Raw genomic sequence first — 26079 nt, 5'->3', positions numbered from 1 at the left:
GTTTTACAACCTACTTGAGAAGGTCTCATTTTCCACTTGAATATTAAGAAAGTGACAGAAGTAAGAGGGTACACTAGCTACAAACGTGGTTAAAAAACCGCCCAATATAAAGCAGAGTTACTTTATGGATAACTTGCTAAGATTATATCTGGCTTTCAGGCTTGTTTGTCTTCTCTTTGTTACCCATAAATCTTTCAGCATTTAGCATAATCATTTATCACTTTTCCTGTTTCCAGTTTTTCACAAGTTGCTTTGTCTCTGCTCACCTCAAAGTGCAGGTCCTGTTTGGCTAAGGAAGTTCATGCTGCTGAAGCTTTTGCAAAAGGAAGAAATGGTGGGCCACCTCTTGAACTTTCCAAACAAAATACACTATTACAATCTGGCCCTTGTGAAACTCATTTTTTTCTTGATCCTGTCTGATCCTAGCTACATGTAATATCTAGCAGTACCCGTCTAACATCTAATAATCCATTTTCTGGCCTATGCTATTCGAATCTTACAGTTATTGAAGAAGTCCTGGTTGTCTTTTATTACACAAGACATAATTATTATTGTGTCTTCTGTCTTCTTTCATGTGCTTACTTTTTAATATTGTTTTGCTGCATGCAATAAGGTCTGTATCAATAAGAAGCCCATAAAAGATTCTGGTCTTCAGAATTGCCTTTTTATATAAAAACAAGCAAAATTCAGAGGGAATTTTTTATTAAATATTAGACATCTGGGTTGACTGCATTAATTTTAAATCATTCCTGTAATATTTCCTCTTTTCATTTGGTCCTTCAGATGCTCACATAATATGCAAATCATTTTAGAATGAACACAAAAGAAACATTAAATATATTAAAATCTGCATTTTAATAAAATTGTCAATGCATAATACATACGTTGCTTCTAAAGAAGAATGATAAAAAGTAATAAAAGGGTAATTTAGGCACAGAACTATTTAATATCTTTTTATATTTTACAATCCAGTGAAAAGTAAATGCAGAAGAAAAGCTTGGGGCTCGGATTTGAAAGTGTTCCACTCAAATATTCTCTCCTTTTTTTTTTTTCCCTGAAAGGTTCTTGTTGGTCCCACCCTGTGTACAGTACACTCACAGTGGTACAGTAAACTCACTCTTGAACTCTCAACACGGAAAATGAAACGTTCCGATGCTTTTTGTTGCAGATGGAGTGGATGTGGAAGATGACCCCACTTGCTCCTGGCCGGCTTCCTCACCTTCGAGCAAGGACCAGACTTCCCCCAGCCACGGAGAAGGTTGCGATTTTGGAGAGGAAGAAGGTGGCCCTGGACTCCCTTATCCATGCCAATTCTGTGACAAGTCGTTCAGCCGTCTCAGCTACCTAAAGCACCATGAGCAGAGTCACAGCGACAAGCTGCCTTTCAAATGCACTTACTGCAGTAGGCTGTTCAAACACAAGCGGAGCCGAGATCGCCACATCAAACTCCACACTGGGGACAAGAAGTACCACTGCAGCGAATGCGATGCCGCGTTCTCCAGAAGTGATCACCTCAAGATCCACTTAAAGACTCACACGTCCAACAAGCCATATAAATGTGCCATTTGTCGCCGTGGGTTCCTGTCCTCTAGTTCCTTACACGGACACATGCAGGTTCACGAAAGGAACAAGGACGGCTCCCAGTCCGGTTCCAGGATGGAGGACTGGAAGATGAAGGACACTCAGAAGTGCAGTCAGTGCGAGGAAGGCTTTGACTTCCCGGAAGACCTCCAGAAGCACATTGCAGAGTGCCACCCCGAGTGCTCCCCGAACGAGGACCGGGCGGCCCTCCAGTGTGTCTACTGCCACGAGCTCTTTGTGGAGGAGACCTCCCTGATGAACCACATGGAGCAGATGCACGGCGGGGAGAAGAAGAACTCCTGCACCATCTGCTCCGAGAGCTTCCACACCGTCGAGGAACTGTACAGCCACATGGATAGTCACCAGCAACCGGAGTCATGCAACCACAGCAACAGCCCTTCCCTGGTCACGGTGGGCTACACCTCCGTGTCCAGCACGACTCCGGACTCCAACCTCTCAGTGGACAGCTCGACCATGGTGGAAGCCGCCCCGCCAATCCCCAAGAGTCGAGGGAGGAAGCGGGCCTCTCAGCAAACCCCGGACATGACCGTCCCCTCGAGTAAACAGGCAAAAGTCACCTACAGCTGTATTTACTGCAACAAGCAGTTGTTTTCGAGTCTGGCGGTTCTGCAGATTCACCTGAAAACTATGCATTTAGATAAGCCAGAGCAGGCCCACATTTGTCAGTATTGCTTGGAGGTGTTGCCCTCCCTCTATAACCTCAATGAACATCTTAAGCAAGTGCACGAAGCTCAGGACCCAGGTCTGATCGTTTCTGCCATGCCTGCCATCGTCTACCAGTGCAACTTCTGCTCCGAAGTTGTCAATGACCTCAACACCCTTCAGGAACACATCCGATGTTCTCACGGATTTGCCAACCCTGCGGCTAAGGACAGCAACGCTTTTTTCTGTCCCCATTGCTACATGGGGTTCCTCACTGACTCTTCCCTTGAAGAGCATATAAGGCAGGTCCACTGCGACCTCAGTGGCTCCCGATTTGGGTCTCCAGTGCTCGGGACTCCAAAAGAACCAGTCGTAGAAGTCTATTCTTGTTCCTATTGTACGAATTCTCCAATATTCAACAGCGTTCTTAAACTGAACAAGCACATCAAAGAGAATCATAAAAACATTCCCTTGGCCCTGAATTATATTCACAACGGGAAGAAATCCAGGGCCTTGAGCCCCCTCTCTCCTGTGGCCATAGAGCAGACATCTCTTAAGATGATGCAGGCGGTCGGAGGTGCGCCTGCGCGGCCAGCGGGAGAGTATATCTGTAATCAGTGTGGTGCTAAGTACACGTCCCTGGACGGCTTTCAGACTCACCTGAAAACTCATCTCGACACCGTGCTACCGAAACTGACCTGTCCTCAGTGCAACAAGGAGTTCCCCAACCAAGAATCCCTGCTGAAGCACGTCACCATTCATTTTATGATCACCTCCACGTACTACATCTGCGAGAGTTGTGACAAGCAGTTCACGTCAGTGGACGACCTTCAGAAACACCTGCTGGACATGCACACCTTCGTCTTCTTCCGCTGCACCCTCTGTCAAGAAGTTTTCGACTCGAAGGTCTCCATTCAGCTCCACCTGGCCGTGAAGCACAGTAATGAGAAGAAAGTCTACCGCTGCACGTCCTGCAACTGGGACTTCCGCAACGAGACAGACCTGCAGCTGCACGTGAAGCACAACCACCTGGAGAACCAGGGCAAAGTGCACAAGTGCATCTTCTGCGGCGAGTCCTTCGGCACCGAGGTGGAGCTGCAGTGCCACATCACCACCCACAGCAAGAAGTACAACTGCAAGTTCTGCAGCAAAGCCTTCCACGCCATCATCCTGCTGGAGAAACACCTGCGGGAGAAGCACTGCGTGTTTGACGCCAAGACGCCTAATTGCGGCGCCAACGGGGCCTCGGAGCAGGCGCAGAAAGAGGAGGTGGAGCTGCAGACCCTGCTGACCAACAGCCAGGAGTCCCACAACAGCCACGACGGGAGCGAGGAGGACGTGGACACCTCGGAGCCCATGTACGGCTGTGACATCTGTGGGGCGGCCTACACCATGGAGACCCTGCTGCAGAACCACCAGCTGCGGGACCACAACATCCGGCCCGGGGAGAGCGCCATCGTGAAGAAGAAAGCCGAGCTCATCAAAGGCAACTACAAGTGCAACGTGTGCTCTCGAACCTTTTTCTCGGAAAACGGCCTCCGGGAACACATGCAGACCCACCTGGGCCCCGTCAAACACTACATGTGCCCCATCTGTGGGGAGCGCTTCCCCTCCCTCTTGACTCTGACCGAACACAAAGTCACGCACAGTAAGAGCCTCGATACCGGAAACTGCCGCATCTGCAAGATGCCGCTCCAGAGCGAAGAGGAGTTTCTAGAGCATTGCCAAATGCACCCCGACCTGAGGAATTCCCTGACGGGATTTCGCTGTGTGGTCTGCATGCAGACGGTGACCTCCACCTTAGAACTCAAAATCCACGGGACGTTCCACATGCAAAAGACGGGCAACGGGTCTGCGGTCCAGGCCACGGGGCGTGGCCAGCATGTCCCCAAACTGTACAAGTGCGCGTCCTGCCTCAAGGAATTCCGTTCCAAGCAAGATCTGGTGAAACTTGACATCAACGGCCTGCCATATGGTCTGTGTGCCGGCTGCGTGAATCTCAGTAAGAGCGGGAGCCCGGGCATCAGCGTCCCTCCCGGCACGAGTAGACCAGGCCTGGGCCAGAATGAGAACCTGAGTGCCATGGAGGGTAAGGGCAAGGCCGGGGCGCTGAAGACGCGCTGTTCCAGCTGCAACGTTAAGTTTGAGTCTGAAAGTGAACTCCAGAACCACATCCAAACGGTCCACCGAGAGCTGGTGGCAGACGGCAACAGCACGCAGTTGAAAACGCCGCAAGTATCGCCCATGCCCAGAATCAGCCCCTCCCAGTCGGATGAGGTAAACTCGCCTTTTTAATGTTTGCTCTTTAACCTCCTCGAGAATCTGTCTCCACTTTACGTTTACACTTTGCTCAGCTTTAATTATTGTCAGGTGCCGAGAGGTGTTTGGATCAAAATGCAGTGGTGGTTTTTCCCCCATAGCCATTAGCTAGCAATTACCTGCTTCTCGATAAGCAGCATTTTGGCTTGAATGGTGCAAAATAGGACTAATTCCAGACTCCCTAGGATATTGTCTTCTCTATGACTGAAGAGACCTGCACTCATGCCAACACTACCTGAGATCTGGAATCTCAGTGTAGCTTCACTGCGAGTTGAAATCCCCAGCTATGACTTGTGTGTATGGCAGAGAGATAATGACATAAAAGTAAAATGCTATGAGCCAACACTCTGGCTTAGAGTAAATTAAAGAGAATATATATGTTTGTGGATAACAAATTGGGTAGGGCTGGCTTTTTAATACCGTGTTGTCAGCACTCACTGTTTCTCTTTGTCTTCTGGGTAGTGAGGAAGATGTTTCTCACAACAGGATGTTTTCAAAGCCCCTACATTTATTAAGCGCCACACGGTCAACATTCGTTTTAAAGGCACTCTCCCCAAGTCTTCGCTCTCTGGGTTTGGGTTTCAAAGTGAACATGTTTTGGTTTTTTTTCTTAGTTGAAGAGTCGTTTTGGGTCTTTTTTCGCATAATGAGTCTGAAAAACAAGTTCATTTACAGTGAAATAGTTTTGTAAGTCATCATTCCTTGAAGCTGAGCAGAGGATGGCTCATTTTATTATAATTTCTTTATGCTTCATCACCTGGTGTCTAATAGCTCTCTCCCCTTCCCTACCTGCCCCTATCTGGAGATCCATCCAAATGAAAACCCCGGGGAGACCTATCTCCCTTCAGTCTGGGGTCACTGCCTTTTCCTTATCTTGTCTCTGCACTCACACCCTCTCCAAGGTCCCCCTGCATCTCCCTGCAGATAGCCATCACTCAGCTAGTAGGGGAAGGCTGGGAAGACGAACGCAGAGCCCATCCTCCTGAAATGTGCATCTGTGTGACAGGCAAACTCCCAAACTTTGAAGCTGCCTTCCCTTCTCTCCTCCTCAAGTAAATCCGCACCTTTCTCTCATCTAAATAGACAAAATCCTTTCAAACTGGAAGAACCTTGTTTTGATAATGGCTCATGACTCATGTGTTGGATCAGATCACTTCTTTTGAAACAAATATTTCTAGTTGTAATCATATGAAATGAATTACTTTTTCCAACATTTTATCTCAAAAATGTTTAAACTTATAGAAAAGTTAAAGGAATAACACCGTGAACATATGTATGTGTCCGTGTATCCATGTCACAGGTTTATCAGTTACGAACATTTTGTTACATTTTTCTCTCTCTTTGCAACCTTTTTAATTAACCTGAGCTACATGAAAGTAAGTTGAAGATAACGTTATCTCCGAAGAAAAAGGGCATTTTCCTATTTAACCACAATATCATTAACTCAGGCAATTATTGAAATCAGCTAAAGAAATTAAAGAAATCCATACTATCATCTATAAATCTATATTCACATTTCCCCAAATCTCCCCCAAATGTTTTATTTTTAAATGCTTTTGAACAAGAATTCTTAAAAAGTTTATGCAGAAAATTATTCCTCTCTTTTGTCTTGTTCTGCTTAACATATATAGAAGAGTTTTTATATTCAGGTTTAATTTAAATAGTATATAAAAGGTGTTTAAAATGAATCTCTGTATGTGTGTGTGTGTGTGTGTTTGTGACTGTGGTGGTATGTGTGCATTTAAAACCAAGCAAAATCTAGCTTTTGTGTCTTAATAGATTTATGGAGAGGCAAGTGCCTGTTTCTTCTTATCTGTTCATGGTTTAGATTTTCTGATATTTCTAAATTGCTCTATATTATAATACCATTTGAGGTGAAATATTTTAAAAATGAAGGAGGACATATGAATAGTCTTTATCTGTTAATCTGGTTAGAGTTGATTAGGAAAAAGTTTATCTTTAAGGGATGGTCAAGTCTTCAATTATACCTAAAATCTTAACGATAATTTATAAAGCTTAACTATATGCTTCACTTACATAAAATAATATATAAAGTACTTTAAAGTACTTTTTAATTTTAATTCTTACAATAGTGTTTTTTAAGCACCTGCTACTGAGGGTGAAAAATGACTCCATGCAAAAGAGTACCTCCTTATTAAATCTGATTAGTAACTTGTAGCAGTGTCCTTAATTGACCAGATATTAAGATTCAGTTGTACATTTTTTCTTTGTGCCTTAACAGTACACTAATCTATTCAACATTTTCACCATTGTTACTATTTTTTCTTTATTATACTATTTGTCATAAAATTTTATGTGCCCACTTCCTTTCTGATACTCTGTACCATAAAAAATGTAAAGTAGACCATACTATTTGGACTTGACATAGAAAATTATCTAAACATATGTAAAGTTTTACGAAAAGGAGCCTAAAAAGATTGCATCGGCAAGAAAAAGACATATAATAAATATTAATTTGTTCCCATTTTTTGTTAGCCAAGTTAAGCTTCTATGACCTCTCATTGTGAGTATTGTGTAAATTTTTCACCAGTGGCAGTAAAGGCGAAGTTATTACATAAGACTTTGCCAAAAGACAGGCATGCCATGTGGAACTAAACTTTATCACAAAAAAGAAGTATCACATGTATGTCCATTGACTTAGATGTCCTAGGTAGGAACTGAAGGACTTAGCAATGTAGGTGGTATTTTCATCTCTTCTTCTTGCTGAGGATTGAGGCTTCAGAAGAGAAAAGAAGAGAATAAAACCTGAGTACCTAGATGTTGTCAAGAACCAGATTAGAGTTTTCTGGGCTATGACTTACAGTCACATAAGGGTATTGATAGATGCTGGAATGCATCTTTCAAAGACTGAAAAGAAAGTTACTCGGTCGAGACTAGAGTACCTATTTAATAGGGATTTAGATATAATCTAGGGAAGGATAAGTACTATATAAACCCATATAATCCAAGAAATAGATGAAAGCCTAGGCATATGACAATTAAAGAAGAATAATATTAGGTAGCTGTCATATGATGGAGAAATTTGGAATTGAAGAGAGAAGATCTGAATTTGAACTCCCATTTCTTCCGCATGCTGATTTCTGAATTTGTGAAAAATGTTCTCTTTGTACCAAAATTCTATAATTATTAATCTAAATTTGCCATGGAGACTTTGTTTTGAATAAAATATTTGGGGGAACCTAATCATTTCTGTTTCCTCCTCAAAGGTTGACTATGATATAAACTTGTACCTGCAGTGATTCCATAAATGGTAGAGAGAATTTGAGAGAGAAAGAACACTGGACATCTAGCTTTTTCCACACGTGAAACACCTCGCAGACTTACTGACATTTACTATGTGTTGAATAAATGTTAGTCCTTCTTCTGGAGTTCGTTGACACTGGCTTGGCTCCCTGGTCAGGTGCTGCCCTATGTGGACCTCAAAATGTTGTCTCATGATGATATTGGACACATGTGTCCATCTGCCATGGTTTCCTTAAGATCCTTCATATCCAGATTTCTCTGAGGGATTGTATATTCACATTTCAATTCACATCATCCCCACGATTCTGTTGAAATTGCTCTTACAAGGGTTACAAATTATCTCCATGTTTCTAGATGCCTGTACGGTGCCACAGAATCAAAGCTAGAAGGGACAGTGGAGATCATCTGATTAAGCTGCCTTATTTTACAGACAACGAAACAGACCCACATAAATTGAGATCGGTCTAGGTCACACAGTTACTAAGTGGTAAACAAGAGACTCCGAGAGTCCAGGTCTCCCAACTCCAGACTCAAGACTCTCTTTTCGTAATTCCACTGGCACTTTCCTCTAGCTGCAACCTCATCCTTGTCCTTTCCATAAAATCCTCTCGGTGTAGCAGTCTTATTTTCTCTTGTCATTCACTTCCTCCACCCACCGCAAGGGATCTTCTGCTTCTATTGCTGCACCTCAACTGACTGTTCTAAGATCTCTACCGACCTAGTGGACTGATGTAATGCTTTTGGTTTTATTTAAAGAGAATTTATCGTAGTTTACCTGCTTCTCTACTTATCACTGTTGGTCATTCCCTCCTAACTGAGCCTCTTCCTTCCTGTTTCCCTTTGTGCCTCTTTGAATGTTCTGTAGTCCTCTCTGTCCTCTACCTGCTTCTGCAAGATAGTGTCCCCATTGCTACTGTCACTCTACTGACCCGACCCCCCCCCCCCAGCTACACGTGGCCTCATCCACTCCCAGGGTTTCAACCACCACCTTTTACCGATGACTCTCCAAATGGTGTTTCCAAAAGACAGGAGGGAACTTATGGGGGCTGATGGTAATCTGTATCTTGATTGTGCTGGTGGTTACGAGACTGTATGCGTTTACTAATACTCACCAGATGTAAATTCGTGACTTTTTGCATGTGAGTTACACCTCAGTGAAGCTATTTCCAAAAAAAAAAGGTGTCTTTGATTCAAACCTCTCCTCTGAAATTCAGACTCATGCACACAGCTGCCTGCTGGATATAGACGCACTCACATGTTCCTGTGAACTTCAAACTCACTGGGTCCAAAACAGAACTCATCATCCTTTCTCCAAACCTGCTTTTTTTCTTAAGTATTCTATTTCACTTGTGGATCCATTGATCTTCTTAGTCTTTTCTTTTTCTCCACATCCAGTTGGCCATCCAGCCATCTCGATTTCTACTCATATGTATTTCTGAATCAATCCCCTCTTCTCCATCCTCTTACCACATTTTAAGTTCAATCTCTGATCATCTTTCACTAAACTACGAAGCAGCCTCGTAACTGTTCCCTCTGACTTTAGTGTTACTACTTTCAGATCCATCCCCACACAGCTGCCGGAACAATCTATCTAAAACACAAACCTGAATAACGTGCCCCTCCCTATGTGGAACATTTTAAGTGCTCTGCACCTCCATCCCTATAGGATGATATCATAACCCTTTTATTGTGAAATATAAGACTCTGTAGGTCCCTGGTAAAATTTCTCCCTCTTTCCTTAGCTTTCACCTTATTCTGTTCTTGGAGGTGCTTTAATTAACCCGCACACAACATGCTGCTGCTGTTATCTTGCTAAGGCTGTCCAGTTCCTTCTGCTCAAATAACCCCTCTCCTCCTGACTGCCCTCTGTCTTCCATGAGGCTGTCCATCTTTCCCTGTAATTGGAGATCAGGTACTCTAGAAGGCCTCCTCTGACCCCAGCTTATCACCACAAACATCTCCCTTCTCCTGGAATGCCCTGTCTATACAATATGTTATAAATTTCATATGAAAAGTGTTACAGTGCTTTATAATTACCTATGTACATTTCTCTTTTCTTCCCCTGAATTCCTTGGGGCAAGAATTTACTCAATCTGATATTCCTAAGCCCTGTGATAATGCCAGGCCCATCATAGGCAGGTGCCTCAGTGCTGTGTCTGGCTGGTGGCTCTCCCAGAGCCTTTCCCAGTACAGGGCGGTATGGCAGGACAGCCGGCCGCCTGGCTTTTTTTCATTCAGGAACCACCTGACACAGTGACTGAAACCTGAAGGTATTAAATAAATTTGTGTTGTTCTTCTGCGTGTGTTAACTATAGGATTGCTATTTATATTTTTACCACATTTGGACTCAAATCTTGTTTTATTGTTATTGAAGTGCTGTTCTAGATACTCTGAGCGTGTACGGGTCTGCTGTTATTATCCCACTCCACTTCAACGTCTGCTTTCTCAAGGAAGCTATAACCTTGTCCTGCCAAGGTTGCCAGTGGTCTCCAGGTTCATCTCGGTAGCACTTTGCAGGGTGGACAGTTCTTCCCTTGCCGTGCCTCTCTCTGACTTCAAGGCGTTCCCACTCCTAGTCTTCTTCCTACTTCTGCCTTTGGAGATTTCTCGTCCTATGCCTGTCCTAAAAAGTGTAGGAATTCTTCGATGCTCATCCTTGGTCCTCTTTTACTTCTCTGTCTGCTCTCTCCATAGGCATCTCATCTATTCATGTTGCCGCAACTATTTCTTTGGTAAGAATTCCCAAATTTATGTTTCTAGCTTAGATCTCCTCTTAGTTCCAGATTACTGTGTTCCACTGACAGCTTGACTTTGCCATTTGTATCTCTTTTAGACTTCTGAAGTGTAATGTGTACCTACTAAAAGCTCTTGCTTCTCTCTCCTGAAGCCTATCTTTTTCCTAACTAACATCATTTTTGGTAAAGGGATCTACCCTACACCCAATTACCCAAGCAAGAAACCCAGGAATCACTCCCGATTCCTCCCTTTCCCTCTTTCCACACATCTAATCTATTAATAAGTTCTGTGGATTCCACCTCCAGTGAGTATCCCATCCCCTTCTTTCCATCCCCAAAGCCATCATTGTGGTCCAGGCTGCAGTCATTTCTGGCCTCCTGAGAGAGTCCCCTCCTTCATCTTCTGCCTGCTTCCCATCCATTCTTCATGCTGAAGTGGGAAGGAGGCCTGTGGACGTGTCAATCTCATGATGTCACATAAAATTCTTCAGTGGCTTCCCATTTCACTCAAATGAAATTCCAACCTCTCACCAGTTTGTGAGACCATGCATGTCCTGGCCGGCCTGGCTGCCCTTGCCTTGCCCTGGCTCTTCCTCGTGCACTGCACCCAGCCTCCCAGCCTCCAGGGGGATGGGGCAGGGGGGTTCTGCTTTGGAACCTTCACATGTGCTCCTTCCTCACTTGGCCTGCACTTCTGAGCCAGCCCCTCTGCACCACCAGTTCTTTCTCGGCTGTCAGGTGGGCCTTCCCTGAAAATCTTATCAAAGTTGGTTTCCTCCTGAAGATTTTCTTTTAAAATAGTCGTTTTTGTTTACTTGTTTATTTCCTTCTTCCCCTTTCTCACCTATGAACATCCAACAGCTTAACATAAGAGCTTAATAAATATCAGTTGAATAAATGAACATAGTGTAAATACTTCAAAACGACAAAAGTAGTGTATACTCCATCTTTGGATGTATTTGCAGGTGTATCTAATAACTAATACACATAGATGATAAGTTTACCCAAAAGTACGGAGATGCTTTAAAATTAGGTGTGATCTAAAAATATTAAATAAGCTAAAAGGCTTGAAAGTTCTAACAATTCAGAGATCATCTTCAGTGTGAAGGTCTGTTTTAAGTGTCTCAAAGTCAATATTCTTCCTTTATAGTTCTTACACTGAAAATAGAAACGTCTATGTTGACATGCTTAAGCTCCAGAGTTCTTTTTTGTTTTGTATGATATAAATTTCCATATGAGGTTGAAAGAAAAGTGTTAAAGTTGTTATGTGTCAAATTGCTGGTATTAAGTTTTGCTAAGCTAAAGGAACAAAAATAAATGAGTTAAGTTTCCTCTAAATAAACAATATCTTAAAATTAAGTAGAAAAATTACATGACCAAATAGATTTGTAAAATTCAAGATGTTATTGAAATAGACTTAGTTGCTTTTCCAAGTTTAATCTGCTTTCAGATTTATTGTTGTGCTCAGTATTTGTTTGGCATCTGCAACGCACTAGAGCAGGGAGTTAATGACCCCTGGCATAAGTATCGGGGTGTGGAACATGGGAGCAGCTGCCTCTCGTCCACTATCTCTAGTCTCATGTTCATTAAGCGTTGATCGTTGCATCACACATTGAATTTGCTACCACTACCATCCCTAGATTTTCTGTACTTACTTCCAGTTCTGGATTTTTTGCTGATGCTTTCCATATGCATACAGTGTCTTTTAGAACATACGGAATTCAAAAGTAAGAATGTTTTTGTATACCACCATGAATCTTGAATTGCACATATTTGTCCATTGAGTACTAGGCCAAAGAGTTTGAAATCACCACCCTCTGTAGCGGTAGAATTTTGTTCAGCAGGAGCATTTTACATTTAGCTGAAATTATATCGAAGTAGAGATTAGTGAATATCTACTTAAGGTACTTTTGAATAATGAAAGAAAAGGGAAAGCTACATTCTGGATCTCTTATTACTGGATGGCTCCCCTCTCTGCGTAATATAGATGCAATTTTCTATTAGATGTACTTTCTGTTTCTAGAAATTTAACAGCCTAATTAGGAGAACCTTGTAAAGACTTTTAAAAAAACTAAATAGCCAGTTCCTTATTTGTATATATTTTTTCACCTTTTAAATATGCTTTTTTTTTTTTTTTTGCGGTACGCGGGCCTCTCACTGTTGTGGCCTCTCCCATTGTGGAGCACAGGCTCCGGACGCGCAGGCTCAGTGGCCATGGCTCACGGGCCCAGCCGCTCTGCAGCATGTGGGATCTTCCCAGACCGGGGCACGAACCCGTGTCCCCTGCATCGGCAGGCGGACTCTCAAGCACTGCGCCACCAGGGAAGCCCTAAATATGCATGTTTCTAAGGGTTCTATTTTTAATATGTTTTTTTCTTCCCTTACCCTCATTTCCTATTACGGAATTATTATCCCATACAGATGAGTGAAATATCAAATTCCAACCTGTAACCTCTCGTTGTCCCATCTTAGATTTTCAATTAACTTGTTTGACATTACCAGTTGAACATTGTGCTAGCCATTTGATCAAATCAAATCATAATTTCTTTCTTTTCCTCTCCAGTTTTTGTCTGTGTTGCATGATTCTCCTAATTATTCTTGTCTGAAACTTTGTATGTATCTCCTAAATCTTGTCTGGTCTCCTAACCTTTTGAATTGGTCACTCTTGAGGTGCTGTATTTTCTCTTCTATTTGCATCTCCTGCGTTCTCTCTCTGGTGCAAGTCTTATCCTTGTAAACTAACGGATCTCTTTTACTCTCTTCCTATCATAATTCACAACAGATTTAGAAGTTTAGGATCTCACAAATCACATTTTCTGACCACAGTGCAAATGCATTATAAATAAAAATATTTTTTAAAACCCCATAAATTTTATTTTAATAAATTCATTATTTATTTATTTTTGGCTGTGGTGGGTCTTTGCTGTTGCGCATGGGCTTTCTCTAGTTGTGGCGAGCGGGGGCTACTCTTCGTTGCAGTGCATGGGCTTCTCATTGCGGTGGCTTCTCTTGTCGTGGAGCACGGGCTCTAGGCACGCAGGCTTCAGTAATTGTGGCACACGGGCTCAGTAGTTGTGGCTCGCGGGCTTTAGGGCACAGGCTCTGTAGTTGTGGCACACAGGCTTAGTTGCTCCGTGGCATGTGGGATCTTCCCAGACCCGGGCTCAAACCCGTGTCCCCTGCATTGGCAGGCGGATCCTTAACCACTGTGCCAGCAGGGAAGTTTCCTAAACCCCATACATTTCAAAATTAAACTACCCATGGAACAAAGAGGCCATGGAAATAGCAGTTAAAAACACTTCAAACTGAAAGACAACTATATTTTAAAACTTGTGAGATATAAATTAAAGCAGTATTTAGAGGGAAAGTTATTAGAACATAAAAATACATATTAGAAAATTTTAAAAAGCTTAATATCAATGTGATAAAAATCAAACTTAAGACATTAGGAACAGAACAAGAAAACAAACCCATAAAAAATAGAAACGAAGGAAATAGTAAAGCTAAGAGCAGAAAGTAATGAAATGTAAAACAAACAACAAGGAGGCCAGCAAAGTAAAACAGCAATTTTTTGAAATGACTAACGAAGTTTACACACTTCTGGTGAGATTAATCAGGGTAAAGCAACAATAAATAAATAATATGAAGAATGAAGGGGGAGCCATAACTTCACATGTGCAGAAGTTAAAAAGATAGTAGGGGAACCACTACACATATCAGAATGACTGAAATAAAAAAGAATACATAAATTCATTTTTGCAAGAATGAAGAGCAATTGGAACTCTCTTACTTTACTGGTGAGAGTATAATTTTGTATAACTGCTTTCAAAAACTGTTGGACAGTATATACTAAAGTTGATTACTAGCCTACTCTATGACCCATCAAGTCTATTCCTAGGTTTATATCTAAGAGAAATGAATGCACATGTTTAACAAGTAATGAACAAGAATATTCATAGTAGCTTTTGCATATAAGCTTTAAGCAGCAGTCGAAGTGTCTGTCAAAATAGAATAAATGTATAAATATATTCATACAATGATATGAATTTTATTTCATTCATATGATGGACTACTACACAGAAATAAAGAAGAATGAACTACCGCTATGTAACAACCTGGAATACTCACATACAAAATGATGAAAAAAAGGAACCACACACATCCTACTACACAATTTCATTCATATAAAATTTAAGAATGGGTAAAACTAATTTCTGATAATCAAAGTCAGAATAGTTACCTTTGGGATGGTATCAACTAGGAAAGGGTGGAAGGGAACATTCTAGAAATATTCCATATCTGGATCTATGTGGTGGTTACACTGGTATTTGTAAAATTCCGTAAATCAGGCGTATTCTTAAGGTTACAGCAGTTTACTATACATATGTTATTTCTCAATAAAAATTGTACAAAATGCACCCAAAACACACAAAATAAAGAAGAGTAAGATAATACTATGAAGAACTTTATGGTAGTAACTGGATAATTTTGATTATATGGGAACAGTCTTAGGATGATATGTTACCAAAGCTGACTCAAGAAAAAAAGAAGTAGAATGATTCCATAAATATGAAAGAGTTAATAAATTGTTGAAAACCTTCCCACAAAGAAAATACCAGAACATACACATAATTCCAAAGCTGAGCCAGAAAGTATAAAAAGAGGGAACACTCCAGTTCCTTTAATGAATCTAGTATAATCTTGATGTCAAAACCAGACAAAAATGTGAAAGGAAAATTTAGGCCAGTTTTACTCATGATTTTACATTTTAAACTTTTAAATAAAATGTAAACAAACTAAATTCACACTGTTAAAAAAAGGTTTTTATACTATAACCAAAATGATTTTATCACAAGAATACAAGGTGGGTTCAACCTCAGGAAATCAATTAATTAATTTTACCACGTTAACTGTTTAAAGGAGATAAATTATATGTTTATCTCAAGAGTTGCAGAAAAAACTAAATTCAGCATACTTTTGTGATCAAAAAGAACACTTAATTAGGGATAGGCAGTAATTTCCTTACCCTTATAAAGACTGTTTAAAATATCGTCTTCAGCAAGCATCATCATTAGTGGTGAAATTTTAATGCAATTATTATTTTATAATAAAATCACTAATAAGGCTTCCTGGGTGACTTAACCAACAATGTAAGATAAAATAAAAATGAATTTACTAATAAAAAAACAGGTAACAGTGACATTGAAAAGAACCAAATTAAACTGTCATTTAGAAGTCATATGTTTGTTTGTAAAACAAAGTCCAAAGAATCTAAAGACAAACTATTGTAATGAATAAAACTTCAGCAAAGTTGCTGGCTACCAAATCAAATCATACAAGTTAATTCGATTTTTATTCATTACCAAAAAAGTTAGAAAATATGAATTTTAAAATAATTCCATTTATAATAAGCTCAAAAATAGGTACTTAGAAATAAAACTTATAAGGTGTGCAAGACTATGGAGAAAATGATAAAACATTATTAAAAGATATTGTTAAAGACCTAAGTAAATGATCAGATTTAACTTGTTCAGGAATAGGAAGACTCAATACTGTTAAGCTCTCAATCATCCCTAATTTGATCTGTGGACTCACAGCTATTCTAATGAAAATTTCTACAGGTTTTAAAGTGTATTTAAAAAAAAAAAATTTGTTTTTTGGAATTTGACAAATGTATACTGGGGCTTCCCTGGTGGCACAGTGGTTGAGAATCTGCCTGCTAATGCGGGGGACACGGGTTCGAGCCCTGGTCTGGGAGGATCCCACATGCCGCGGAGCAACTAGGCCCGTGAGCCACAACTACTGAGCCTGCACGTCCGGAGCCTGTGCTCCACAACAAGAAAGGCCGCGATATTGAGAGACCCGCACGCCGCAATGAAGAGTGGACCCCGCTTGCCACAACCTCGCACAGAAACGAAGACCCAACACAGCAAAAATAAGTAATTAATAAAGTCCTACCCCCAACATCTAAAAAAAAAATAAAAAAATGTATACTGAAGAGCGAAAGGTCAAGAATAGCAAAGATACTCTTGAAGAAAAGGAGCAGGCAGAGTAGGATTTGTCCTACTCTGTAGTCAATTTATAATAAATCTGCAGTAACTAGGATGACATGATACTTGGCCACAGAACAAAATAGAGATTCTCCGAAAGAGATATAAGACTGAATAGAGTAGAGCTGTCTTTGCATCTCAGTGGGGGAATGAATGGAGTATTCAACTTAGCCATAGAGAAAGATAAAATAAAATTGAGCCCCTACTCACGTGTATAAAAATGTGTGAAAGGGCTTCCCTGGTGGCACAGTGGTTGAGAGTCCGCCTGCCGATGCAGGGGACACAGGTTCGTGCCCCGGTCTGGGAAGATCCCACATGCCGCGGAGCGGCTGGGCCCGTGAGCCATGGCCGCTGAGCCTATGCGTCCGGAGCCTATGCTCCACAACGGGAGAGGCCACAACAGTAAGAAGTCGGCGTACCGCAAAAAAAAAAAAAAAAAAAAAAAAATGTGAGAAAGAACAAAACCATAAATCATAGAAAAAAATATAGAGAATTTTTTATGACCTTAGATTAAGGAAAGATTTCTCAAATAAGACCCAGAGAGTATAAATCACAAATAAAATGATTGATATGTTCATCTACATTAAAAATAATAACTTCTGTTTACCAAAATTTACCATAAAGTGAGCAAAAATAAGAACTCCAAGATAATAAAATATATTTATAACACATATAGTTGGAAAAAGTGTTAGTTTCCTAAATGGAAAAGAAATAGCCACAAATTAACAGGAGAACTCAAATCACCAAATAAGAAAATATGAAATTAACATGAACAGGCATTTCACAAAGAGGAAACATGAAGATCCAATAAACATGTGAAAATGTTTAATCCTCATCAGTAATATGGGAAATGCAAATTCAGACAGAGAATAATAGATGGTTTGAGAAGAGCACACAGGAAGCTAAGTTGGGCACACAGGTATTTGTTTAATAGTTACTATTTATATATTACTTATGTTTACTGTTTGTAAGCATTTAATATTTAACTTAAAAAGCAAAATAATCAGAACCATAATATGCAATCAGTATCACTTATAAATATAAGATAAATATAAGAGTAATACAATTAATACAAAATAATGTTTTAAAAGTTCTAGCTATACTCATACCTGCAAAGGTTTGTGAGTCTGAAACCTGTTCTTTCATTGTTACAAGTAAGTTTGTCAAGGTTTGTAGAGGTATTAAAGACATATTAGCATCTTAGTGAGACTTTTTTCTTCTGTGTAATTAGAAAGAGCAGTATCCATGCCTTATAGTTGAGGTGGTGCATATCTCACACTTTGGAGAACATTAATCTATAGCATTAACTTTTTATTCCTCGTCTGGTGCTTCAACTTAAGATAAATTTATTCATTTCCTGCAATGTACCAGGCATTAGGCTATCAGGTTTGTAAAGAGGATGAGCATTATACGAATATGGTTATTTGAATACATGTCTTTCTTCCCAGTATAGCCCCCTGAGGACTTATAGTTTACTCGGAATAAATTAATGTATAGCAATAAATACAGTATAAAGTAGAATGGAATATGTGCCTTAATAGAAGTACTAGTGAAGTGCTGAAGTAGTTCAGAGGAGATAGCAAATAACCAGGCAGGAGTTAGCTTTGCAGGTATCTGTGTAAAGAGCAAGCAAAATGGAAAGAACTCCCAAGCAAAAGTCCGAAGGCAGTAGTGTGCCTGGCAGGCTTAGGAATAGCAAGGGGGTAAGCACGGCTGCAGCAGAGGGAGCCAGAGTGAGGGATGCAGGCAGGGTTACATGGTATCCTCCGTGTTTCTCAGGCGAGTTTCTTAACACATCATAGGTTCTTAGTCAACACTTGCAAATAATTGAAAGCTGGTGATTAAAACAAATGGAAAAAGAAACAAAGAAGGAACCACACATAAATAGAACATAAGACTTCTCCTAAGTATGTAATAGACTATGCAATTCGTGTCATAAAGAGATTGAGTGTCAGGTGTAATCCTATAAAAAAATCCCCATATCAAGGCAAAAGATTGATTTTGTTCAATTAAACATTATATTACATAAGCAAGCCTTCAACTGAGTCTGAACATGTTTTGTTATTGAGAGATTGCCTCCATGGGTGTGGAGAGTTTACGCATAAACCACATAACGTAATAGAAGAAAATGTTGTACTTAGAGAAAAACCGAGTTCAAATAACAGTTGACAGAAGCATCTGTGTGATCTTAACCAGTCTTTCCTAAGCCTGAGTTCCTTCATTGTTAACATGGGCATAATCCATATTTTGCCTAGTTTATAGTGTTATTGTAAAGAGCAGATCATATGTTTGTAAGAAAGTTCTTGGTACACTGAAGCACCTGACAAATGTTGCATATGGTACATCATTTATATAATATCTGTGTATAAGTCAGCACATATCCCTATGTATGTATGCACACATTCATATAAATTATGTCTAAAATGTGCTTCAGTTAATTTATTACTATAATCTAGAATAATTTTATCTAGTGCTAGAACTATGGATTATTTGGTGAAAATGCATTGAAATCAGTCATCATATGTCTACAAAGTTGATTATATAGAAAGGCATAATCAAATATTAAAACAAATATAGGGCTTCCCTGGTGGCGCAGTGGTTGAGAGTCCGCCTGCCGATGCAGGGGACATGGGTTTGTGCCCCAGTCCGGGAAGATCCCATATGCCATATCCCATGGGCCCGTGAGCCATGGCCACTGAGCCTGCACATCCGGAACCTGTGCTCCGCAACGGGAGAGGCCACAACAGTGAGAGGCCCGTGTACCGCAAAAAAAAAAAAAAAAAAAAAGTTACAAAAAAAAACAAATATAGAAGCAATGAAATCCAAGGGACAAAGAGAGTGTAAAAGCCACAAAGATAAAATATTATTCAGAGACAGCATCAGGCAACAATAAATATAAAAGGTAGAAAAACGTGTAAATAGATGAGTATATAGGTGGAAAAAGGAATTATAGATAAGAAATCAAAAATGTCCAATAGTATTATTGGATTGAAACATATCATGGAGAGCAGGAGAGCAAAAAAAATCTTAGGGAAATAATATCTAAGAAAGTTAAAAATTGTAAATGAAAGGCATAGTAAGTGAATACCAAAATAAGACACCTTCTCCTAAACTCAAGAAGCAAGTGAATAGTTTGAGAGGTGGTTAATTTTAAAGAACTGTTATTTGTTTGCCTAAAACTCACTAGCCATTTTCTTCATGGATCAAATATATTTACATTCTGGGGAAAGAAAAGTGGTGAAATTTTTGCTTTTGTTTTTGTCCTTGGACAGGATTTATAATTTAGATGCATAACCTCTTGATTTATTTTTGTAATAGAGTACTATGTTTTAAAAAATTACTAGTAAGTGATTGAGAGATATTTTGAAGCAAAAATATACCATGATTAGAAATCAAAGTGGCATTGATAAACCTAGCTTGACAAAGTCTGATGTTAATGTACTCCTCTTAAGATAAATCTAAGTATTTTATAAGTGTGGCTTACAGTAGGGAAGCAAAAATGAGCTTCCTGATTTCATAAGAGCTCATGATAAAGAAATGTCCAGAAATACAAATTTGATTATGAAAGCAACCACATGTTTAATAAAGATCATTTCTTAAGAAAAAGTAAGAGGAAGAACAGAAGAGTGGAAAGAGTTGGGCGGGGGGAGCAGAAGGAAGGGTGGGAGGGGAGGACTAAATAAGATAGTTGAAAAACTGGCAGGAAGCCCTCTAAGTTTAATGTCTATACCCACTAGGATTGGAAAATTGAAATCGTTTTGGTGGAAGATAGACCCTTTTAGCACCATTAATTGGATCTGGATTGATATCATTTTGTTATACAAATTTAAATGATTCCAAAGCAGACATTCCCCAACTGCTGATATTAATTTGCATCTAGTTCATTCATTCATTTAACAGTTATTGAGTTTCAGACACATGGCAGGCATTGTGCAAAGACACTGAGTACACAATGGCACACATCATAGATATTGTTTCATGTTTCTCTTGGCAAAGAATTAAACCTTCTAAAAGCAGATGTACCCTCATATAGTGAATCATGTACATATTAAGATGGTAAGGAGTTGACAGGATTGGAAAAAGGGATATTCTCAAATGCCTCGTAAGGATAGTCACATTGAAATTACAAAATGTCTTTTAAAAGAATGACTGACTTATCACCTGGACTTTTAAAGAATATCTAGAAAATATTACAGTGCTTGCCTTGCACAGATTCTATATAAAATGTCGAATTTGCTATTACCATCTTTTTCTTAATGTTCCCCCTCGTATTCTATACTGTAGAGTAATGTTCTCAAGACCCTGTTGGGAAAGGGCCCCATATTTTCTTAGCTTATATTTTGGGATATTTTTAATTTGAAAAATGTCTAGCTTTATAAGATATATTATCAGTAATAATTATGCAGAGGTTTTTCAGGCCCACAGTTTAATTTTCCGGGATAATCTGAAGGAAGGCTGCGTCTTATCTGGTTGTACTATGCAGAATTTAGGTATTTTTGGTGGCAGCAATCTGGTTCCCTCCAGTAAATTTCTCTGAAAACACTTACTCTTGAGTATACTTATAAAAAGCCCAAATCAGTTCTCTTCTGTGTCGTTCAGACACTCCTTCATAAATGCTCCATGTCAGGCAGCGGGCTGGGCGATGGAGCTGTAGAGGGGAAATAAGACATAGTTCCTTAAGTGACAGGAGACCTTAGAATGTAATGTGAATAGATGCTTTGAATGTAATATAGTAAATTCTAGGCTAAAAGTAGACACTGAGAAATGAGAACCCCCCAAAGAAGGCAGCAGGTAGTAGAAAGAACCAGCGATGGACAGGTGGCTATGAAAGCCATCCTGCAGCACAGGGCCAGGAAGAGACACAGTAAGCTTCAAGCAGAATAACGAGCCAGCGTGGCCGTAGTTACCAATCCCTTTTTGTAAATGTGCACACCCATCATATAAATGTGGGTGTATTCATGGTGACCCAGAGTTCTAGGCTTGCTAGAGCTTTCTGTGAGTCACTTTCTGTGAGTCACAGACAAGGACACTTCATCTCTCTGGGGACCTCACTTTGATTGTCTGTGATGAGGAAATTGAAATATTCACTTGTCCCTCTCAATTCTCAAACTCCCCAATATTCTATATAAGCTTGTGCTAGTACCTTTGAAAATATAAAGAATATGGTGGCATTTTATTCTATTTTTAAAAGATATTTTTGGAATGATGAATGAGGAAGGATTGAAGAAATCCAAATAATTTCAGTTAAATCAAGGGATTAAAAGAACCCCACCACCTATACATTTATATACATGGTAACTGCACAGTATGTTTTAGAATAGGTAAAGTCAAGGCAACAGACCTCTATCCTCAAAAACTTACTGTTGAAGAGTACAAACAACAAGAATAAAGAAGTAAACACCCACCTTCTTGTGTGGGTGTTATTGCTAACAAGCTTTACGGAGCAGGTGGGATTTTAGAAGCAATCTGAAGGAGAAGAGAAGGATAGTGTGACGCGCTTCAGTAGGAAAGCTGTTCAAGTGGAAGGGATGGACAAGAGAAGGCAGAACCCGAAATGAAAATAGGGAGGAAGAGAGAAGCGAAAAAAAAACTGCTGGGAGTAGGAGGACAGGAGGTAATATATCTCATTGGAATAAGAGTGATAAAGGACCAGGCGATTTGGTTAATGTACTCCTCTTAAGATAAATCTAAGGATTATCTTGTGTATTATCTAAGGATATTATCTAAGGATAAATCTAAGGATATCTTGTGTACCACATACAGGGTAACTGAAATGACCCAAATAAGAGGGAGGGTGTTCTGTAGATGAAACACAAACTACCAGAATGTGCAGTATTCCTTTTACAGAAGAATAGCTACAAGGATAGATTAGGAATATAAACAAAAGGGAATCACTGTGACTCCACAGAAGCCTTCATCTAAAGAGAAGTGGAAGGAAGCAAAGATTTTTTTTTATTTTACAATGAACAGGTATGAATCATTCACACATTGCTTGATTGTGTGTAAATATTTACATTATGTATTGCATAGATACAAGATGGGTAAGACAGAGCCCTCTCCCTATCCTTACAGCTCTTTAGAGATAAATCGGTTTTATTGAAATAATTCTGATACAACATGTACTGAATTATAAGAGAATCAAGAGGAAACTTCTATGATTTAATATTAAATAAAACTTCTCTCTATGTCAGCCTTTTGATATGTATGACGAGTCTCTAGTAAATGGTACTAGTACTCGTAAGGAGTTCACAAACCTGTCTACATTCTCAACTTGCTTTGAGGGCAGAAGTTATATACTTAAGAAAATATGTCTTAATGAATCCTAAAATATTTTTTTTCTTTGTCACAAAACTTTCTCCTGGTCTGTGGTGGGATTTTAAATTGTATTACCAGCCTTCGGGATTGGATCTCCATGGGCATACGGTGCAATTCAGTGGTGTTGCAATATAGTACTTAACGTTCCTACTCCTTCATCTCTCTAACTGTATATCCCCAATATCTACCAGCCATACCTCTTCATTTTGAAAATGGTGAGACAGAAGGGAGGTTTCAGATTTTTAAGGTGAAAACGATCAGTATATGTTTGGAATAACTGGCAAGGAACATTGACCCTAATTTGGTATAAGGCAAGAATTTTGACTTCTTTTCCTCCTCAGATTTATGTTTATAAAAGACTCATTATTCAAACTACTATTCCCCCAGTCCCAATTTCTTAGCTTTCTTGAATGATATGAATGTTTACAAAACAGTACAAAACAGTACAGGAAGTTAATTACTATGAGTCATAGTAATTTCATATGTTCCTAGTTCATACTAGGAACTAGCAAAATATTACAGTCATGGGTAACTAGGGGCAAACTCCCTAACTCAAAAAGAATCAGCGCATGCTCTGGTGGGGTTTTTTTCTTTAACCTTTACTGCAGCAATAATTTAGTTTGTGTTATTCAGCCTCTTCCACTTCACTGGTGCTGTGTAAGGTAGAAGAGAGATTTGCAGGCAGAAATAGACAAGTCCTAAATAGTACCTTAGGAATGAAGGTGATGAATGTGCGATGCCTCTTTAAGATTGTCCATTGGACAATCAGTGAACAAAATTTATTGACTGTTTACTTTATGGATAACATTATAGGAGATTGATTTAGGTAAATTTACAATGGCATAGAAACAGCAACTGAATGCATAACATTAAATAAGATCATCTAGATGAAGATCTCTTAGTCAGGGAGATAAGCTAGGTCCCTTGGAAGAGACTCCAGTAGCTGAATTGGGAGAAATCTGAGAACTGGAGATGAATAAGTGAGCCTAATAAAGCATCTCTCTCCAAGGGAAATTTGGGCTTAAATTCAGTTTTTAATGTTAGACATCAAGTTCAAGAACATAAAAATGCACATTTTGAGGAAAATAAATGTGTTAGGAGACAATTCATTTTATTATTTTTAATAAATTTATTTATTTATTTATTTATTTTTGGCTGCGTTGGGTCTTCGTTGCTGTGTGCAGGCTTTCTCTAGTTGCCGCGAGAGGGGGCTACTCTTCATTGCAGTGCGCGGGTTTCTCATTGCGGTGGCTTCTCTTGTTGTGGAACATGGACTCTAGGCATGTGGGCTTCAGTAGTTGTGGCACGTGGGCTCAGCAGTTGTGGCTCATGGGCTGTAGAGCGCAGGCTCAGTAGTTGTGATGCACGGGCTTAGTTGCTCCCCGGCATGTGGGATCTTCAGACCAGGGCTCGAACCCGTGCCCGCTGCATTGGCAGGCGGATTCTTTTCTTTTCGGCGGGGGTGGTGGTACGCGGGCCTCTCACTGTTGTGGCCTCTCCCGTTGCGGAGCACAGGCTCCGGACGCGCAGGCTCAGCGGCCATGGCTCACAGGCCCAGCTGCTCCGCGGCATGTGGGATCTTCCAGGACCGGGGCACGAACCCGTGTCCGCTGCATCGGCAGGCGGACTCTCAACCACTGCGCTACCAGGGAAGCCCTGAAAATAAAATATTTTAATGCTGTTTTATCTAATATTCAAAGAGAACTCAAGAGAAGCTGAAAAATGGTTCAACTTTTTTTACCCCTTGATTTCAAAGTTACTAGTAGCTTAAATTCATATCTTCATAGAGTTTTGGATTTTATTTGTAAAGATAAATATTTTTTCCTTTCTTATACTACATGCACCTGTGCAAAATTTGTCTATAATTAAAAGAAAAAAATGCATTTTTATGAATCATTTAAAGCAAAAATCTTTTTCCAGATTTTTTCTGACTAGATTGTTGTCTCTCTTTTTCCTGTCCAGAGCAATCTTCTTTAGCCCTTCTTCTGTTCTGAATTACCTTCCTCATTCCACCAAATACCCCCACCAGACTGTGAGCAACTTGCCTGGCATGTACTAGACATTTTGTATCTGGGTTTTGAACTCAAGGAAATTATTTCCATTTTAGACCTCAGATCAAGTCTTTACTCTCCCAGGGAGCTTTTCCTGATTCTTGTAGACCATATTAACCCATGCCTATCTGGTATGTTTTCACTGTCTTCTCCTTGCCAACATTGACTGGTACTTGGTTTGCCATTTAGTGCTTTGCCATGTCAGGTGGGCAAAATATTGAATACTTATAACAGTTTAATCTTCGTGTGTGTTCTCTCCTCCTTGTAATACCTCTTGGTTATTGAGCTTTTAGTACATGCCAGGCATTGTGTAAAGTGTTATATAGTGCTTAATGTCTAGACATTAACTACATCTGTAAGACAATAATGTCTTCCTTTTAACCACCATGAAAACACACAATATAAAATTGATACTGGTGTTTTTTTAATGAATTATTTGGGTGAGCTTTTCATCATTAGTAGCTTTCATTTAATTTCACCCATTTTTTTTCCCTCTCTGTTCAGTGACTTATTTTCATAGAAATTCAGAATTGGAAAATGACCAAACCAAATTACTAAAATGTTTGAAGTATTGCGTATTTGTGGAAAGCTGTAGGTTCATTATTTTCATTCACATATAATATCCATTTGCTTGCCAACAAAATACTGCCAAGTAAAGGTGCCACTGATCTTAAATATATGTCTCATCTGTAATTAATATATTTGTTCTTGAGATGGTAATGGATGTTGCTATAGACCTTGAAAACAGCTTTTTTCCAAGCGAGGTTGCACCTTTTTTCACATGTTCTACCCTCCTCTTCCTTCCCACCCCACAACCCTGTCACCAACTTGTGACATTCTTTATGCAATTAATTTTTTTTTTTTTTTTTTGTGGTACGCGGGCCTCTCACTGCTGTGGCCTCTCCCGTTGCGGAGCACAGGCTCCAGATGCACAGGCTCAGCAGCCATGGCTCACGGGCCCAGCCTCTCAGTGGCATGTGGGATCCTCCCGGACCGAGGCACGAACCCGTGTCCCCTGCATCGGCAGGCAGACTCTCAACCACTGCGCCACCTGGGAAGCCCTATGCAATTAGTTTTTAAAGCTTTATTTAATAAACATTT

At 39.9% G+C, this 26079-nt stretch overlaps 1 protein-coding gene across 2 annotated transcripts in view; it reads left to right on the top strand.

The window, feature by feature from the left end:
• Positions 1 to 26079, top strand: part of ZNF521 (zinc finger protein 521) — a 283124-nt gene that overhangs the window by 116873 nt on the left and 140172 nt on the right. For both annotated transcript variants that reach the window (XM_060029516.2, XM_060029515.2), the window contains exon 4: positions 1169 to 4521. In XM_060029516.2, coding sequence (XP_059885499.1) covers positions 1169 to 4521 — 3353 coding nt within the window. The remainder of the gene's footprint in view (positions 1 to 1168; positions 4522 to 26079) is intronic.

The sequence above is a fragment of the Delphinus delphis genome, chromosome 13 (assembly GCF_949987515.2).
Source record: "Delphinus delphis chromosome 13, mDelDel1.2, whole genome shotgun sequence".
NCBI lineage: Eukaryota > Metazoa > Chordata > Mammalia > Artiodactyla > Delphinidae > Delphinus > Delphinus delphis.
The sequence above is the reverse complement of the archived record's forward strand: the minus strand, read 5'-3'. Positions and strand labels throughout refer to the sequence as shown.